This window comes from Mustela lutreola, chromosome 4, assembly GCF_030435805.1.
Source record: "Mustela lutreola isolate mMusLut2 chromosome 4, mMusLut2.pri, whole genome shotgun sequence".
NCBI lineage: Eukaryota > Metazoa > Chordata > Mammalia > Carnivora > Mustelidae > Mustela > Mustela lutreola.
The window spans coordinates 41284466-41304355 of record NC_081293.1 but is presented as its reverse complement, the minus strand read 5'-3'; the positions used below and the strand labels follow the sequence as shown (position 1 = coordinate 41304355).

Below are 19890 nucleotides of genomic sequence, written 5' to 3'. Positions count from 1 at the left end.
TGCCAGCTGAAAGCAAACTGCTTCTGGTGGTCTTGACTAAGAGGTATGGAGAAAAAGCACTTGCCAGATCAGTACATATACACCAGCTATCAGGGGATGTGTTAATTTTCCAAAGCAACCAAATCACATCTGGTACGACAGTTGTAGTTGGAGTCACCACCTGCTTATGTTTATAATAATCCACAGTCATTCTCCAAGATCCACTTGTTTCTTACACAGGTGAAGTAAGTGAGATGAACAGGGGTGTTATGGGAATCATCACCCTTGCATCTTTTAAATTCTTTAAAAAAAAAAAAAAACATTTTATTTGTTTGATGCAGAGAGAGAGAGAGATCACAAGTAGGCAGAGAGGCAGGCAGAGAGAGGATGGGAAGAAGGCTCTCTTCTCAGCAGAGAGCCTGATGTGGGGCTTGATCCCAAGACCTTGAGACCATGACCCAATTTGAAGGCAGAGGGTTAACCCTCTGAGCCACCTAGGTGCCCCCACACCTTTTAAATTCTTGATGGTGGCACTAATCTCTTTGCATTCTCTCAGGAACCCATTATTGCTTTTACTTTACCCTTTTCCCAGATAGAAGATTTACATGCTTACACTTGGCCTTTATCAAGTACAGCCATAATTGGCCTCACTGCACAGGTCAGAGAACTAGTGTGGGTTTTCTGCTTGTTACTGAGTAAGTCTATTCCAATTACACATTCCATAACTGTAGAAATAACCACAGTGGCTCAAAATCTATTGGACCCACTATGAAATGGACCCAAGCTAAGCCCCAATAGACCCGTTGCTCATCTGACTTCCATAAGTGCCACTCTTACTGGTGGACCAGGGTGAGACTTTTGGTCTTCCATAATTAATGCCAGATTAATGCCAGTGTGAGTAAATACTGGCAAAGAAGACTCTTCAGTGTTTAGGGGTTTGATGTGCCCATCTTCATCAGGATCTTCCCATATGTTTCCATTCTAGTTTTCAGAATCCTATTGATTCCCAATTGCGACAACATGGATGGAACTAGAGCGTATCATGCTTAGCGAAATAAGTCAGGCGGAGAAAGACAACTATCATATGATCTCCCTGATATGAGGAAGTGGTGTTGCAACATGGGGGCTTAAGTGGGTACGAGAAGAATCAATGCCTTCCTTTTAAAAGCAAATAACTTGCAAGCTGGAGAATTTATACTAAGTCAGTCATTTACAGAAGAGATGGGTTTCTTTCAGGGAAAATATGAAAACTTGTAGGCTATTTATGTGGTGCTTGGGGTAGAAATTCAAATCCCTGAGATCATCCTTTTCTTTCCCTACTTTGCCCAAGACAATTAGAAGCAACCAGCCAATCTCATTACACTTGTTAGTTTGACAAAAACATTCTAAGGTATGGAATACATAGGCATACAGACCTTGCTTCTTGTAAGTATTTGAGAAGGAATATCCAGGGATGAGATTTTTTGTATCTCTACTGCCATTATCACACCATGGATTATCACTGCTCTCTTTATTACTAGAAATAGAGTCACTAATGCCTTTAAATTTTATCAGAGTACAAAAACGTTTCATAAAACTCTTCCTTAAGATTCTGTTCCTCTTGAATCATTCTTGGTACCAAAATTTGTTTTAGTCATTATTCTCAGAGAAACAGAATTGGTAGGCTACACACACACACACACACGAAGACACATACACACACAGTAAGAGAGATGTATTTTAAGGAATTGGCTCACACAACTGTGGGGACTCACCAGTCTGAGATTTTCAGGGCAGAGTGTCAGGCTGGAGATCCATAAAAGAACTGATCTTGTAGTCTTGAGTCCAAAGACAATCTGGAGGCCAAATGGCTTCTTTCTTGGGGTACCTTAATCTTTTTCTTGTAAGACCTTCAACTGATTGGATGAAGCTCATCCATATTATAGAAGGTAATCTGAACTACTCAAACTTCACTGACTTAAATATTAATTACATCTACAAATACCTTTACAACAACATCTAGACCAGTGTTTGACCAAATAACTGGGCAGTATGGCCTAGCCAAGTTGACACATGAGACTAAGCATCACACGAGCTAAAAATTTTAGTAGATGATTTAAGGGAGGAAGGTCTTCCTTGAAACTTGAAATTAGTTCCCTAGGAGACCAAGTGAAAGAAAGTAACGATAAAAACTACAGGGGGCAGGAAAGTACATGCAAAACTAGGGAAAGGCAAAAGCAATGAAATAAATAGGAAAAAGATGAAAGCCTTAGAAAACAGATCCAAGAGACCAGCCCTAAAAATCATAAGAAAAACAGAGCAGAGAGAGGAAGGGCAATTATCAAATAACTGAAGCAACTTTCCTAAAGCTAAAGGAAGACTGAGTCTGCAGATTAAAAGGCTCTACAGGGGGCGCCTGGGTGGATCAGTGGGTTAAGTCTCTGCCTTCAGCTCAGGTCATGATCTCAGGGTTCTGGGATTGAGCCCCTCATCAGGCTCTCTGTTCAGCAGGGAGCCTGCTTCCCCCCACCTCTCTGCCTGCTTGTGATCTCTCTCTCTCTCTCTCTGTAAAATAAATAAATAAATAATCTTTTTTTAAAAAAGGGCTCCACAGATTCTAAATAAGACCAATGAAATGAAAATTGCAGAGTAATGTTCCCAAACTCCAGGAAAAAAATCAAAATGTTAAAATATTTCAGAATGAAAGAATATGTTTTTTATAGAATAAGGTCACATTACCATTGTATTTCTCACCTAAAACACTGGAAGCTAGGGGACAATGAAGTAACACTCAGAAAAACTTAAGAGAAATGGACTGGAATCTCACAATTCAAAAATCAACAAAAATACTTATTTATCAGGGAAGGAAAATAAAAAAGGGAGAGAGAGCCGCAGATAGAGTCTGAGGCAACTATATCAACTACATAGCCTGTCTCTAACCAAACAACTAATGAATGAGAACAGAGACCTCAAATTAAGGGATAATGGAAAGAAAGGGAAACAGTAGAGAGAAACAAGTTTTGTAAAATATAGTTTTATATCTATATAAAGAATGAGAATCTATCATTATGTGCTAAAATGGTTCTTGAAATAGAATATAACATATAGCACAAGAAAATCCTTTAATAGTCTGGAAAAGGAATATACAGAAGCACTATTACATAGTGGTTTAACATAGGTTTGAAACCTAGACCTGCCCCATTTGCAGTGTTGACTAGGGGAAAGTTAATTATTTATTTTAGATTTTTTTGTAAAGCAAAGATACTAAGAGTACCAACATCATAGGTTTGTGGTAAGGATTAAATGATTTACTACTATGAAGAACTTAGATCAGCACCAAGTACATACAAACATATTACTACTACTACTACTACTGGTGGCAGTGGTGATAGTAGTAATAGAACCAAACATACTGGGGTGCCAGGTGGCTCAGTTGGTTGGATGTCTGACTCTTGATTTTGGCTCAGATCATGATCTCTGGGTTGTGGGTCTGGGCCCCACTTGGGCTCTGCACTCTCTGGGGAGTCTATTAGAGGTTATCTCTCTTCCTTTACCTCTGGCCCTACCCCACACACTCTTTCTCTCAAATAAATAAATCTTAAAAAACAAACAAACAGGGACGCCTGGGTGGCTCAGTTGGTTAAGCAGCTGCCTTCGGCTCAGGTCATGATCCCAGCATCCTGGGATCGAGTCCCACATCGGGCTCCTTGCTTGGCGGGGAGCCTGCTTCTCCCTCTGCCTCTGCCTGCCACTCTGTCTGCCTGTGCTTGCTCTCGCTTCTCTCTCTATGACAAATAAATAAATAAAATCTTAAAAACAAACAAACAAATATACACTAACCTCACCAAATGTATGGAGTATGGATGCTTATTAAATCTCTCCCATAGACAGTTGTATTTTTCTAGCCATTTATATATTATAATGGTAAAGTATACAAAATATTAGAAGTGTATTGAAGTCTAATTATTACACATGCACACCTATGAAACCAATACCACAAGAGAGATAACTGAACATATTGATCACCGCTAAAATTTTCTCATGCTCTTTGGTAATCTATCCCGCTTGCTCCACACTTGCCCTCAAGGCAACCACTGATAAACTTTATGAATTACTTTGAATTTTCTAGAATTTTACAGAATTGGAGTAATACAGTATATTAGTCTGCTCATGTTGCCATAACAAAAAACAGGGGCACCTGGATGGCTCAGTAGTTAAGCCTCTGCCTTCAGCTCAGGTCATGGTCTCAGGGTCCTGGGATTGAGCCCCACATTGGGCTCTCTGCTCAGCAGGGAGCCTGCTTCCTCCTCTCTCTCTCTGCCTGCCTCGCTGCCTGCTTGTGATCTCTCTCTCTCTCTGTCAAATAAATAAATACAAATCTTAAAACAAAACAAAAAAAACCCCACAAACTGGATAGTTTAAACAACAGACATTTTCCCAGTTCTGGAGGCTACAAGCCCAAGACCTAGGCATCAGCAGGGTTACTTTCTTGTAAGGCCTCCCCTTGGCTGGAACAGGCCTGCCTTTTGTGGTGTCCTCATGTTGCCCCCACATTCCTCTGTGTCCATACATCCCTAGTGTCTTTCAAGTGTCCTAACTTCTCTTCTGACAAGAGTTTCAGGCAGATTGGATTAGGGACCTGAAGGGCCTCATTTTGTTTTAATCACCTCCTTAAAGGCCTATCTCCAAGAACAGTCACATTTTGAGGTACTAGGAGTTAAGACTTTAACAAAGGAATCTTGAAATAACACAGTTCAGTCGATAATGTACAGTACATACTCTTTTGATTGGCTTCTTTCACTCCACATCATTTTGAGATTCATCCTTGCTGCTGCCTGTATCATTAGTTTACTATTTTTTAGAGCTGAGTGTTATCCAATGAATGGGCATACCAAATTTGTTTATCCACTCTCTTGTTGATGGATACTGGGTTGTTTTCAGGTTTTTGCTTTTGCAAAGAAAACTGATATGAACATTAATATATGTGTCTATATGTAGATACATTCTTCAATTTCTCTTAGGTAAATACACAGGAGTAGAAATGCTAACTCCTGTGGTAGACACATGCTTAATATTATAAGAAATTGTTAAACTCTTCTATTGTAGCAGATGTGAAGTGTATCTTACTATAGTTTTTTGTTTTCCTAATGATTAATGACGTTGAACAGCTTTTCAATATTTGTCACCCATACATCTTCTTTGAAGCAGCCACTTAAGTCTTTTTCTCATTTATTGTTGGGTTATTTGTCCTCTTATTGAGTTGTAGAAATTCTTTATATATTCTAAATACAAGTCAGTATTTAAAATATATAGATTAGACCTGTACCCCTGGGGATAAAAATATATGTTTATAAAATAAAAAAATAAAATATATAGATTATATATATTAGAATATATAAATATATATAAATATATTATTGTCAGATAAATGTTTTGAATGTATTTTTCTCCTAGTCTGTTGCTTGCCTTTTCATTTTCCTAACAGCATACTTTGAAGGGCAATATATATATTTTAATTTTGAAGGCTAATATATATATTTATAGGGCAATATATAATTTTTTTAATTAAATTAAAGAAGTCTGACTTGCTTTTTTTTCTTTTATAGTTTGGGGGTTTTATGTTCTATTAAAAACAAATATTCCAAACTCAAGGACATTAAATTTTTCTCAAGTATTCTTCAGAAGTTTATGGTTTTAACTCAAATTAGGTCTATGATCTATTTTGAGTTAATTTTTGTATAAGATGTGAGGTAAGGGTATAGTTCATTTTTTAGTAGAGGAATATACAATTGTCCAGAACCATTTGTTGAAATTATCCTTACTTCATCACTCTCATCTTAAATGCAGATATTATCGTCTACATCTACATGACTGTAAGCAGCACTTAATGAGATATAAGTGTAAACATGCTCTGTAAGATGAAAAACTACTAGAAATATAAGTCACTATCATTATTAGTTAGATCTGAATGGATCCTAACCAAAAGATAAGTAACAGAAAAGTATTCATCCAGAAGTTACAGAACGTGACCTGTGGTATGTCCCCTCTCCTTTATTAGCTTTCAAAACACCTTTACCCTCAGAGCTTATTCCCTCTGCTATGAAGTAGGAATTATGGATTAATTATGTTATGGAATAACATAATTCAAATTTCAGTAATCACAATATATTAACTGAAAGGAATCCATATGGATTAATATTATTATCCAATGGTCTACTTCAGAGATATTTTATGAAGATTATATAAGATTATGCATTTTAAAATGCTTTGCCAAATTGTAAAGTGTTATAGAAATGCAAGATGTTGTCTTTACACCTAAAAATCCTTGGACTACATAATGAGGCCCTTTCCTGCCTTGCACAGTAGTATAGGGCCATAAATATGACCATGCAAGCTGAAGCTATACTTAAGATCTTAATAATCAATAGGACAAATTATAATTATTCCATAATCTATTTCTTCTATAACAATTCACATTCTTTTTTTTTTAAAACAATTCACATTCTATCAGAATTTCACCCCCAGTGTTATTACTTTTCCTTTCTTTGCTTCAATTTCATCTTTGTTGACCAATAAACTTTTGATAATTCATTTTTATAAAATGTAATGAGGTTTTATCACTGAAAAATAAGAAGGCAATACAACTACATGCTTTGCTCTCTGTGCATGAGCTGAACAACAGATACAGAGTGACCAACTGGAGACATATTTTAAAAGGAGTAAAAAAAAAAAAAGAAAAAAGAAGTGACATGATTATTCAGTGATCATGATGAGCATCTGTTATTTACATAGTGATTTGCAGACTGAAGAGTTAGACGTGAAGTTTGTACTTTATGCAATTCCTCTCAGTTAATATATTGTGATTACTGAAATTTGAATTATATTGTTGAGGGACTGGAGTTCTTTAAACACACTCACTGAAATTCGTGAGTACTGGAGCCATGGACAGTGAGGACTTCATATACTTGCAATGTCCTAAGATGTGTGAATCCTCCAGTTAGTCTTCTCAGCATTTGAAAAGAGGGAAAAATTAATTATTTTTCTGGCTTTCTTCATGTGATTCCTTAAGAATCTTCTCTATTAATTCAAGAAATGTGTGGCAAAGAAATCAAAGAAACTTTCTATGACTGTCACTTGAACAGGCTTATTTGAGATTAAATTACACAGTGACATAAGTTAGATAAATCAGTGAACTTTGAAACAGAACTCAGCTTAATAACCATTGATTTTAAGAGAAAAGCAAAAAGTTTCACATGACTTTCCCTAGTTTTAATCATTGAATTTTTTTTAATATAATTTTTTATTTTTTATAAACATATATTTTTATCCCCAGGGGTACAGGTCTGTGAATCACCAGGTTTACACACTTCACAGCACTCACCAAAACACATACCCTCCCCAATGTCCATAATACCACCCCTTTCTCCCAAACCCCCTCCCCCCAGCAACCCTCAGTTTAAGTGGGTACGAGAAGAATAAATGAAAGAAGATGGGATTGGGAGGGAGACAAACCATAAGTGACTCTTAATCATTGAATTTTATTGTTCATATCTTTGCATCTCTTTTCTCTTTAGTTATTACTCTTGTTGTACCCAGAGTAAAGAGTTAACGCCATATCAAATACCCCATATTCTTAAACAAGCTTCTTAAAATACCTGGAGCCTCTTTTTTTTTAAGATTTTTATTTTATGAGGCACCTGGGTGGCTCAGTGGGTTAAAATCTCTGCCTTTGGCTCAGGTCATGATCTCAGGGTTCCTGGAATCAAACCCTGCATTGGGCTGTCTGCTTAGCAGGGAGTCTGCTTCCCTTCCTCTCTTTCTGCCTGCCTCTCTGCCTACTTGTAATCTCTGTCTATCAAATGAATAAATAAAATCTTTAAAAAATTTTTTTAATTTTATTTTGAGAGAGAGAGAGCACAAGCAGGAAGAGCACAAGGAGAAGGACAGAGAATCTCAAGCAGACTCTGCACTGAGCTCAGAGCCTGATGTGGGGCTCAATCTCATGATCCAGAGATCAGGACCTGAGCTGAAACCAAGAATTGGACTCTTAACAACTGTGCCACCAAGGCGTGCCCCCAGAGCCTCATTTTAAAGGCTTGTTTGCATTTATTTGGTTTCTTGAGGGATAATTGCACATACAGGGATGGGAATTATACAATTGGTACTTTGATCTCTCAGAGTAGGACCAAATTGTTAACATTATCTCTTAAAATGTCTAATGCTGGTTCATTACCATGATTTCAGAAATATTCATCAATGTATTTCTGTACATTCTCCCCAAAGAAGGTAGCAAAATAAAATATTTTAATTATCTGGGAAGGTACTTATTAATTTTATAATCATAAAGTTGTTTTACATCTGGATGAACCAACTAACATAAAGGTATTGATCCGATTATGACAGTCACTGTTCTACCATAATTTCTATCATAACCACCTTAAGTCTAGTGGGAGAAACAGGAACATACGAAGATAATTAAAAGATAATTTGGTAAGTTGGGACGAGCAGTCACAAGATGGTATGAGGCTATTGGAGAAACAGTCAAACCTAGCTTTGAGGAAAACAAGGTCTGGCTGAGTTAACTCTGAAAGACAGCAAGAATCACCTCAGGAAAAAAGGGAGGATGGCTGGTTCTTGCAAGAACTGTGGGTTCAAAGGCCTGGAGACAGGAGAAAGAGAAGGAATTGCAGAAACCAAAAGAACTCTGTGAAAGAGCTGAGCCAAGAAAAGTGAAGTTTATGCCATGCTGCTAAAGCGCTTTACCACAATAATAACAGAGAGCCAAAGAAGGATTTGGAAGGGATTTGTGTTTTAGGAAAATCATTTCGGTAGCTGCTGTGAGTAAATGGGCATGGAGGCAGTGAAGAAGACAGACCAGCTGAGAGATGAAACAGGCAGATTGAATGTCAGTTAGCAGCCATGGGAACTAAGAGATGGGGGGGGCGGCGCGGATTCTGGAGGTATTAAGGAAGTAGAATCAAAAGGACTTTATGACCACTTTTAAATATTGCAGGTGACTCAAAGTCTTCTCGCTTGGGCAACAGGGTGGTTATATTAAATAAGATAGAGTAGAAAGGAGAACGGTCAAGATGGAGGAGGAAAAACGGTAAAGTAACTTGGAAAATTTTTTACTTTGAAAGAAATGTGAGGCATAGAATGACATTTCCTACCTAAGATTAAAAATGTGTTGTATTTTGTTTCTGCTCTTTGGATGGCCTGAGATAGAGAAATCCTGTGAGTAACTGGCTGTGGAGGAGAGGGGCATTAGCTTCACCCAGCACAGGAAAGCAATGTGGAGGGCCCTTAGAGACACATAAAGAGCAGCCTCTTGGGAGGGTAGACTGGCAGTTTTATTGTCCAGGAGAAAGGATATAAAGAGCCCCCTCTATTGGAGAGACTGTCTTTTTTCCACTGCATATTTATTCCTGCTTTGTTAAAGATTAGTTGACCATAAAATCGAGAGTCCACATCTGGGCTCTCTACTCTGTTCCATTGGTCTATGTGTCTGGTTTTGTGCCAGAACCATGCTGTCTTGGTGATCACAGCTTTGTAGTAAAGCTTGAAACTAGTCAACATGATGTCCCCAGTTTTGTTTTTCTTTTTCAACATTTCCTTAGCAATTCAGGGTCTCTTCTATTTCCATACAAATTTTAGGATTGTTTGCTCCAGCTCTTTGAAAAATGTCAGTGGAATTTTGATCAGAATGACATTGAAAGTATAGATTTCTCTAGGCAGTAAAGACATTTTAACAATGTTTATTCTTCTAATCCATGAGCATGGAATGGTCTTCCATCTTTTTGTGTCTTCTTCAATTTCTTTCATGAGTGTTCTGTAGTTCCTTGAGTACAGAGCCTTTACCTCTTTGGTTAGGTTTATTCCCAGGTATCTTATGGCTCTTGGTGCTAAGGTAAGTGGAATTAATTCTCTAATTTCCTTTTCTGTGTTTTCATTCTTAGTGTATAAGAAAGCAACTGATTTCTGTATATTGATTTTGTATCCTGTCACATTACTGAATTGCTGTATGAATTCTAATAGTTTGGGGGTGGAGTCTCTTCAATAAATGGTCCTGGGAAAATTGACAGCTATGTGTAGAAAAATGAAACTCAACCATTCTCTTCCACCATACACAAAGATAGACTCGAAATGGATAAAAGACCTCAATGTGAGGCAGGAATCCATCAGAATCCTAGGGGAGAACATAGGCAGTAACTTCTTTGCCATCGGCCACAGCAACTTCTTTCAAGATATGTCTCCAAAGGCAAAGGAAACAAAAGCAAAAATAAACTATTGGGACTTCATCAAGATCAAAAGCTTCCGAAAAACAATCTGAGGGTTTTGAAGGGGCAGGGGGTGGGAGGTTGGGGTACCAGGTGGTGGGTATTATGGAGGGCACGGATTGCATGGAGTGCTGGGTGTGGTGCAAAAATAATGAATACTGTTATGCCGAAAATAAATAAAAAATAAATTTAAAAAAAAAAAAGATCAAAAGCTTCTCCACAGCAAAGAAAATAGACAACACAACAAAAAGGCAACCCATGGAATGGGAGAAGAGATTTGCAAATGACAGTACAGACAAAGGGCTGATATCCAGATCTATAAAGAACTCCTCAAACTCAACACAAAACACAAAACAAATAATCATGTAAAAAATGGGCAGAAGACAAGAACAGACACTTCTCCAATGAAGACATACAAATGGCTATCAGACACATGAAAAAATGTTCATCATCACTAGCCATCAGGGAGATTCAAACCAAAACCACATTGAGATACCACCTTACACCAGTTAGAATGGTCAAAATTAGCAAGACAGGAAACAACATGTGTTGGAGAAGATGTGGAGAAAGGGGAACCCTCTTACACTGTTGGTGGGAATGCAAGTTGGTGCAGCCACTTTGGAAAACAGTATGGAGATTCCTCAAGAAATTAAAAATAGAGCTTCCCTATGACCCTGCAATTGCACTACTGGGTATTTACCCCAAAGATACAGATGTAGTGAAAAGAAGGGCCATCTGTACCCCAATGTTCATAGCAGCAATGACCAAAGTGGCCAAACTGTGGAAAGAACCAAGATGCCCTTCAATGGACGAATGGATAAAGAAGATGTGGTCCATATATACTATGGAGTATTATGCCTCCATCAGAAAGGATGAATACCCAACTTTTGTAGCAATATGGACAGGACTGGAAGAGATTCTGCTGAGTGAAATAAGTCAAGCAGAAAGAGTCAATTATCATATGGTTTCACTTATTTGTGGAGCATAAGGAATAACATGCAGAACATGGGGAGATGGAGAGGAGAAGGGAGTTGGGGGAAACTGGAGAGGGAGATGAACCATGAGAGACTGTAGACTCTGAGGAACTAATTGAGGGTTTTGGAGGAGAGAGGGGTGGGAGGTTGGGTGAGCCTGGTGGTGGGTATTATGGAGGACACATATTGCATGGAGCACTCAGTGTGGTGCATAAACAATGAACTCTGGAACACTGAAAAGAAATTTAAAAAATAAATAATTTTTTTTAAATGAAGAGTCCAATTGTATTTGTATGTCTAAACAAAACAGCCAAGGAAGGTGATTAAGAGTTGGGTTACCAAAAGTGACAGATGTCTCAGACTACTAGACTTTATATTTTAGATGGTTCATGGTCTGAGAAGTAGCATGTGCATAAGGACAAGGCTGAGGGACATCTATAAATAACACTATGATAGCTACTCAAATGCCAGACTTGAAATTCAACATGTATCCTAGCATCTTGAAGAATATGCCCAGGCTACCCACTGCTAGCTGCCAGAGCTCTTCATCACAGTCACAGGTTAAAACGCCTAGTACTAAAAGCCACACAACCCACTTTTTATCTTTTCCCAAATACAAACAGTAAATAATCAAAACCATTTTTAGCTTACATGGAAGAATATCCCGATATCTGTTTTTTTCTCTGTTGCGTAGATCATTCCCCGAGTTGAACGCATCAGGTAGGCTCTTACTACCTAAAGTCTTTAAAAGGTAAGAAATATAAATCATGCATTTACTATAATAAAATGAAAAAGAAAAAAATCTGCTCTTCCTCAGTGATCATGATCCTTAAACCTCTATATGGCATGACCCAATGTTAAATGTGCTGTATGATAAGTGAAGTCAGAATCCCATTAAAAAAATACTATTAAAATATCTCAAAATTGAGATATCAATCAACAAGCTGCTTGATAAGAAAATACCAATCTCCAACACGTGGGTGGCTCAGTCAGAAGCATCTGCCTTTGGCCCAGATCATGATCCCAGAGTCCTGGGATCAGGTCCCACATCAGGCTCCTTGCTAAGCTTCTCTCTCTGCCTCCCGCTCCCCCACCGCCTGTGCTCTTTCTCTCTATCTCTGACAAATAAATAAGAAATATCCTTTTTTAAAAAAAGAACAGACTAATCTCTGAACATACTCTTTCCCTTGAACTTCAATATTTTTCCTTCTCTCTCTCTCTCTCTCTCTCTCTCACACACACACACACACACACACACAAAGAACATGCACTTCTTGGGACCTATTCATTAATCTATCATTTTATAAACAAAAATAATAAAATAACAGCAAGAAAAATATATAAATATATAAACAAAAAACAGTCTCACAATTTATTCCTTGCCCCATGAAGGAATTATAGCTAGGATACTAATTAAAGAATTCTTCCATCAGGGAAATTCAAATCTAAACCACAGTGAGATACCACCTCACACAAGTTAGAGTGGCAAAAATTGACAAGATAAAAAACAACAAAAGTTGGAGAAGTTGTGGAGAAAGAGGAACCCTCCTACACTGTTGGTGGGAATGCAAGCTGGTATAGCCACTTCAGGAAACAGTGTGGAGGTTCCTCAGAAAGTTAAAAATAGAGCTACCCTATGACCCAGCAACTGCACTACTGGGTATTTACCCCAAAGATACAGACGTAGTGAAAGAAGGGGCACATGCACTCCAATGTTCATAACATCAATGTCCACAATAGCCAAACTGTGGAAGGAGCCAAGATGCCCTTCAACAGATGAACAGATAAAGAAGATGTAGTCCAAAAATAATGAATACTGTTATGCTGAAAATAAATAAATTTAATTTTTTTAAAAGACTTTAAATAAAAATAATTAAGTTAATAATAATAATAATTTATAAAGAAGATATAGTCCATAAATACAATGGAATATTACTCAGCAGTCAGAAAGGATGAATGCCCACCATTTGCATTGGCATGGATGGAACTGGGGGGGAGTGAAGTAAGTCAAGCAGAGAAAGTCCATCATCATATGATTTCACTTCTTTGTGTAACATAAGGAATAGCCTGGAGGACATTAGGAGAAGGAAGGGAAAATGAATGAGGTGAAATCAGAGGGGGAAATGAACCATGAGAGACTATGGACTCCAGGAAACAAACGGAAGGTTTTAGAGGCAAGAGGTGTGGGGTATTAAAGAGGGCATGGATTTCATGGAGCACTGGGTGTTATATGCAAACAATGAATCATGGAACACTACATCAAAAACTAATGATGTACTGTATGGTGACTAACATAACATAATAAAAAATACATGCATACATACATACATACATAAAAGAATTCTTCCTTTCAAAAAATTTAATTACCAGTATACATTTACTGAACATTTAGTACATACCCAGCACTTCTCTAGATATTGGAATAAAAAGATGAGTCTGAAAATGACCCCATCTTTAAGGAGCTCTCAGACCAGTCAGAGGAGTGATCAATGCCACAAGATGCTGATGACTGCCATCAGAATTTAGTCATATGAAAGTCTGTGTGTGTGGAAGGAAAGGAGAGCAGAGGTGAGCAGGTTATCTCTCCAGGCAGAAAGGACAGGAATAAAGGCATGGGGCAAACATCTCCTCTTGGGCAAATAAAGTAAATACGTGGTAACAAGAGCAGAGAGAACATAATCTAGCCCAGAGGGAAACTAAAACTACCCAGGAAGGCCTTGTTTCAAATACAAAAGAAGTAGAGATGTATCCAGTTCTACTCTATTAGAGTATTTGTGGATAAAGCCTGAGAATCTGTACTTTTCAAAAGCTCTTCAGTAACTCTTGGCACCACCAGTCTTTAAATAAATGTTGGCAACTACTGGCATGGCAAATGAGAAGCTAGTGAAGGTTTTAAGCAGTAGGATAATAGATCAGATTTTTACCTTTCTTATCTTTATGCAAACCAATTATAAAATTAACTTGGAAAAATATCTATAGGAAAAGCAGAACAATTCTGTAAAAGAAGAGTACTAAGGGAAGATTAGTGTTAACAAATAATAAAAGATAACATAGCTACACTAATTAAAAGAGTTTGGTACTAGTACATGAATAAATCAATAGAAGAAATCCAAGAATAAATTAAAATTTACAGAGAACTTCAGTATATAAAAAAGTGGCCTTTTATATCACTGAAGCACAATTTCAAGAGGATCTGGGGACAACAGGATAGCTATCTAATGCTGGGTTGCTACCAAATACCTTAAATTCTAGCTGGATCAAAGATTTATACATTTAAAAACTCAAAAAATATTAGAAAAAGACATCAAGTAATTATTATGATCCTAGAGTAAAACAGGCCATCTAAAGGATACAGAATACCCTGAAGTTCCAAAAGATTGTCGTATCTGACCACTAAAAATTAGCTATTTCTTCTAACTAAATGTGTATGTGTGTACATGCACACTTCTGTGTAGCACAAACAAGGGGGAAATTTTACCACATACAGCACATACAAAAGAGACAATTTCTTCATTATATAAAATTACTAATCAATAAGAAAAAGAATAAACAGAAAATTGGGCAAAGAATAGGAACTAACATTTCACCAAAATATATATATATAAAAGGCTTAAAAACATATGGAAAGCTATTCCCTTGTTCTCAAATAAGTGTCAGTATAAATCTACACGAAGTCATTTGTCAATATAAGAGATAAGCAAAAATCAAAAATTTGACAGCACAAAATACTGGTTGTGTTTCCAGTAACTTATTATAAGAATACTTATACATAAGCACAAGCATATAAAGAGGGGTAATTGCTATTCATAAAGAACAAAGACTAGAACAATCTGTGTTCATCACAGGGGACTAATCAAAGAAACGAAGGTCTTTATCTATATAATTAACTACATTATGCAACACTTAAAAATAATGAGATAAAAAAATAAGACAGATCTATATGTACCAATAATATTTTTGGAAATTATTTCCTATGTGAGATATTTTTCTTAAAAAAAAAAGGAAAGAAAAGGTAGAATAATTAGTAAAGGCCAATAGTTTTCCAGAAATTTGCATGACAAACCTAATAGTGGAAAGGAGGCCTAGGAACTCAAGAGAGGAAAAACAAAGACTTTATCCATTTTATAACCTTTTATGATATTTAACTTACTTTATTTTGCTATATAAACCCATTACTTTAAAAATAGACTTAATATTTGAAAACAAAAAGTACTCAAGAAATATATGTTTATAAAAAATATATGTTTATAAAAAATAAAAAATTAAAAAAAAAAAAAAAAAAAACCAACAAGCCCAAAAAAAAAAAAAAAAAAAAAAAAAAGTACTCAAGCTAAAAGAAAAGATAAAAAAAGGAAAAAAACCCCTCTATTAGTAATATGGAAAATCACATTTAGACGTTTGTTAAGACCAAAATATTTACCATAAATTCCTGGAGGATTTCATATTCTGCTACTTTTTTCTTAAGCATTTTAAAACAATCCTTGATGATTGATTGCTCATGAAAATTGAATAATAATGGTCGAACCTGAGCCAACTGAGCTAGCTCCCTTTCAGAAACAATTCGTATACCTAAGAAAAAGAAAAATTCACATTTTTAAGTTACTCATACGCATATGAAGGGAGATTTTATTTTGTTGTGTTTTCTCTTAAGTGAAGACACAGACACTTAAAGATTATTGGAAATTTATTTTTCCAGAAGTGAAGAGCCTATTACTTTGAAAGAAAGAACTCTTGTTTCAGAAAAATCATGATCATGTACCTTGAAATTACACAAAACTCCCTATTTTTAGAAAAAAATGTTAAGTGCTATAAATATAAAAGATGCTATAGACTGAGAACTGTTCTGCTTTATAGTGTGAATTAAGTATATGAACTGACAATTATGCTAAGGCAAGCATATACAAACATGACTTGGATGGGAAAAGGTGAGAAATTTTGCCCTCCTTCAGACCAAGTATTTGAAAGTCTCTGCAGTCTGAAACGAGAAGATGTGGAAAGTCTAACATACGTCCTACTCTAAAACAGATCAAGTACACATATGCACATACAGACACACATACAACACAAATACACACATACCCGCCAAGGACAGAGAGGTTCTATATAATTAATAAGACTAAAAATATATATATATAACATGCAATATAATTATAGATAATAAGTATTTTTATATACATTATATAGTTATACATGTATAACCAAAAATAACAGAAGCAAATACATGCTATTTAATAGTACACATGGAGGTTTTTTATTTTAATGATGATTTTCTAGGCCATGTTGACAGTCTAGATTTCAAATATCTGCAATTTTGCAGATCATGTTCACTGACCAAAATGCAATAAATCTACGGTGGGTTAAAGCCTCTGCCTTCAGCTCAGGTCATGATCCCAGGGTCCTGGGATTGAGCCCTGCAGTGGGCTCTCTGCTCAGCGGGAAGCCTGCTTCTCTTCCTCTCTCTCTCTGCCTGCCCTTCTGCCTACTTGTGATCTCTGTCTGTTAAACAAATAAATAAATAAATAAACATCTTTTTAAAAATGCAATAAATCTAGAAGTCAATACTAAAAGAATATCTTTTCAATTTCAGGATTTTGAGGTAATGTGCTCAAGTGAAGCCAGTTCTCCAAATCTCTTTCCAAAGCCAACTAATATGAACAAAATTCAAGTTAATACTAGCAAAAAATATATATAAAAAGCAATTCCACAAAAGAGTGGGCATACAAAAGAGGTTTCTAAAAATATGCATAGCCTTATAAAACCCTTCTTGTCTTGGAAACTTACTCAACCAAAAGCTCTCTATAGGGGTGGGAGTAAGGGACTGTTGGTTGGGAAAGACAGTCATAGAAATCCTAAAATTTCTCACAAATATCTCTAACCTTAGTATGAGAGGAGGCCTAGGAAGCCCAGAGGGGGGAATAAAATTCCATGAGAGTACAAGCCATTTTGATCATCACTGATTCCCAGAAGGAAAATCCTTAGAGCTTCCCACATATTCCAGCCTTGCTGGAACAGAAGCTGAGAGCAGGGAAGGAGGAGGGGAATGAAAAGGTAGAATGACAGTAATGGACACTGTTGTTGCCCCCCACAACACTGATTCTACCCTAATGGTTAGTAGAGCCATGTGTGATCATTCCACAATAATTCCCTTGCCAGTAAATAATTCAGCGACATGTAGGTGATTCGAGCCAATGGGAAGTAAGGATAAGTTTATTCAAAACTCATGGGCAAAAGAAGCAAGCTTCTCTCTCATCTCTATCAACTGTCCAGACATAAGTCCGGAAGTATAACTATGGCCCTGATTATTACTATAAGCCCCACGTGACATAAAAGGAATGAACTGAATACAGCAAATACAAAAAAAAAAAAAAAAAAAAAAAACAAACAAAAACCAAAAACACACAAAAAAACCTATGCTCTAAATGACATCACTGAGCAATTTGATCATATTGAATGTGGAATACTGCCTACCTCTATACTTCCATTATGGGAGAAAGTATATTTCTTTATCATTAACATCATTTTCATTTGGTTTCTTTTTATTGCGGCCTGGTCCAAGAATTCCAATGAAGGTGAATAGGTCAAGCTTCAGCTGAAGATCATGGCAATCATTACAGGAAGGGATTTTTGAAGAAAGGCGATTTACAGAAAGGGATTTTATCTAGCTATCTAGTGCTGACACCATTGGACAGGTCAAAAGAACAGGAGCTTCCCCTCATCAAGGTCCAAAAATAACACCACAAAATGGTCTGCCACAAGAAGAGCTAGCTTTGCTGTAATGAGGAATCTGGGGGAGTTGGACACCACTGCTGTCATCTTTAGCTCCTAGATGACACTACTTTAACAATCACAGAGGAATCAGAAAGCCACCACTATGAGTGCTGGCTCATCATGTACCACCTTAGTTAGAATGAGATGCTAAGAATGCCATGTCTGTTGTGGTTTGGACCAGCAGCCTAGACGCTTCTCTTCATGTCTCAGTCTTGGCTAAGTGCATACAACTGGCCAAACCCATACTAATGGCCAGGATTTATGGGAAATGTAATTTTTAGTATTCTTGCCTGGACCATAAAGGAAGACACACTGGGAGGAGAATGTGATCAATGTTGAGTAAACTAGTCTATAACACCTGCAACATGACTCATCTATACCCATTCAGTTTTCTTCTCTTTTCCCCCAACCCTTCTGCACACTTGTCATTATCCTCTCAGGCAAAATCTAGCCCTCAAAGTGTTTATAATGGAAGATAACTAATCAAACCAAATCAAATAGAATAGGAATCAACAAGAATTCACCCATGCCAGGGTACCTGGGTGGCTCAGTCAGTTAAGCATCTGCCTTTGGCTCAGGTCACGATCCCAGGGTTTTGGGATCAAGTCCCACATCGGGCTCCTAGCTTAGGCAGGAGCCTGCTTCTCCCTCTGTCTGCCACTCCTCTTGCTTGTGTGCTCACATGCGCTCTCTCTCTCTCGGTAAAATAAATAAGTAAAATCTTTAAAAAGAAAAGAATTCATGCTGAAACAGCAAAATCAAAGAGATGAAGAACTATACATGTTAGTGAACAAGATGGAAATAAAACACAAGATGAAGAAAAAAAATGAGTAATGCAATATGATATGCAAAAACATTTCAATCCATTCTGAATGGAACATAACCTACATTGTAGATCTATTGTCTGTAGGAGGAAGTAATAAGAATATAAATTATTTTATTGTTTTTATAGGCTCCACACCCAGGCTGGAGCCCAATGTGGGGCTTGAACTCAGGACCCTGAGATCAAGACCTGAGTTGAGATCAAGAGTCAGATGTTTAAGCGATGAGCTATCCAGGTACCCCTTAAACAAACTATTTTTTTAAAAAAGAAGGTTCCATATCCATGGAGCCCAACACAGAGCTTGAACTCAGGACCCTGAGGTCAATACCTGAGTTGAGATCAAAAGTCAGATGCATTACTGACTGAGCCACCCAGGCACCCTCAGAATATAAATTATTTTAAATGAGATTAAAAGTAAAACAAAAAACCAGAATGACCTCTTACATGAGGTTTTTAGAGTAGTCAAATCCATAGATACAGAAAGTATAATGCACTTGTCAGAGGCTGGGGAGAGGGAGAATGGGGAGTTAGTATTTAATGGGTACAGAGCTTAGTTGAGGAAGAGGAAGAAGTTCTGGAGATGGATGGTGGTGTTGGTTGCACAACAATAAAAGTGTAGTTAATACCACTGAACCACATTTTTCAGTACACTGAAAAATGGTGAAAGATGGTAAATGTTATGTTCTGTATATTTTACCACAATTTTTAAAAATGTCATTAAAAACCGAGATTCTTATCCAGAGACCAACTGCTATTAAAAGATTAGATTCTCCTCAGCTCATGAGACAATTGTCAACAGCAACCAGAACCTTGAATTTTCTTGCTCACACCTCTCTCTTAATAAAGCAAAGACAAAGTTTCCCAAAAGATTCCAAGAAACCTTTACTTGAATTTCAGGCACATTGGGTATCAGAACTATTTTTTAAATAAAAAATTTTTAAAAAAATAGAATGAGGTGAAAAATAAGTTTTTAGACTTAAGAAAATAAAGGTCAAAAATACGTGATTATAGAATTAGTAATTAAATCAAAGACTACAAGAAATAAAGTAGACAGCTGAAAATGAGCTTATTCATAGGACAAAGATGTGTA

At 36.8% G+C, this 19890-nt stretch overlaps 1 protein-coding gene across 3 annotated transcripts in view; it reads right to left on the bottom strand.

The window, feature by feature from the left end:
• Window positions 1-19890, bottom strand: part of PTPN20 (protein tyrosine phosphatase non-receptor type 20) — a 115475-nt gene that overhangs the window by 19709 nt on the left and 75876 nt on the right. For 2 of the 3 annotated variants that reach the window (XM_059169670.1, XM_059169671.1), the window contains 2 exons: window positions 15630-15778; window positions 11861-11951 (listed from right to left, as the gene is read on the bottom strand). In XM_059169670.1, coding sequence (XP_059025653.1) covers window positions 11861-11951; window positions 15630-15778 — 240 coding nt within the window. The remainder of the gene's footprint in view (window positions 1-11860; window positions 11952-15629; window positions 15779-19890) is intronic. The other variant, XM_059169672.1, reaches the window with a different exon arrangement.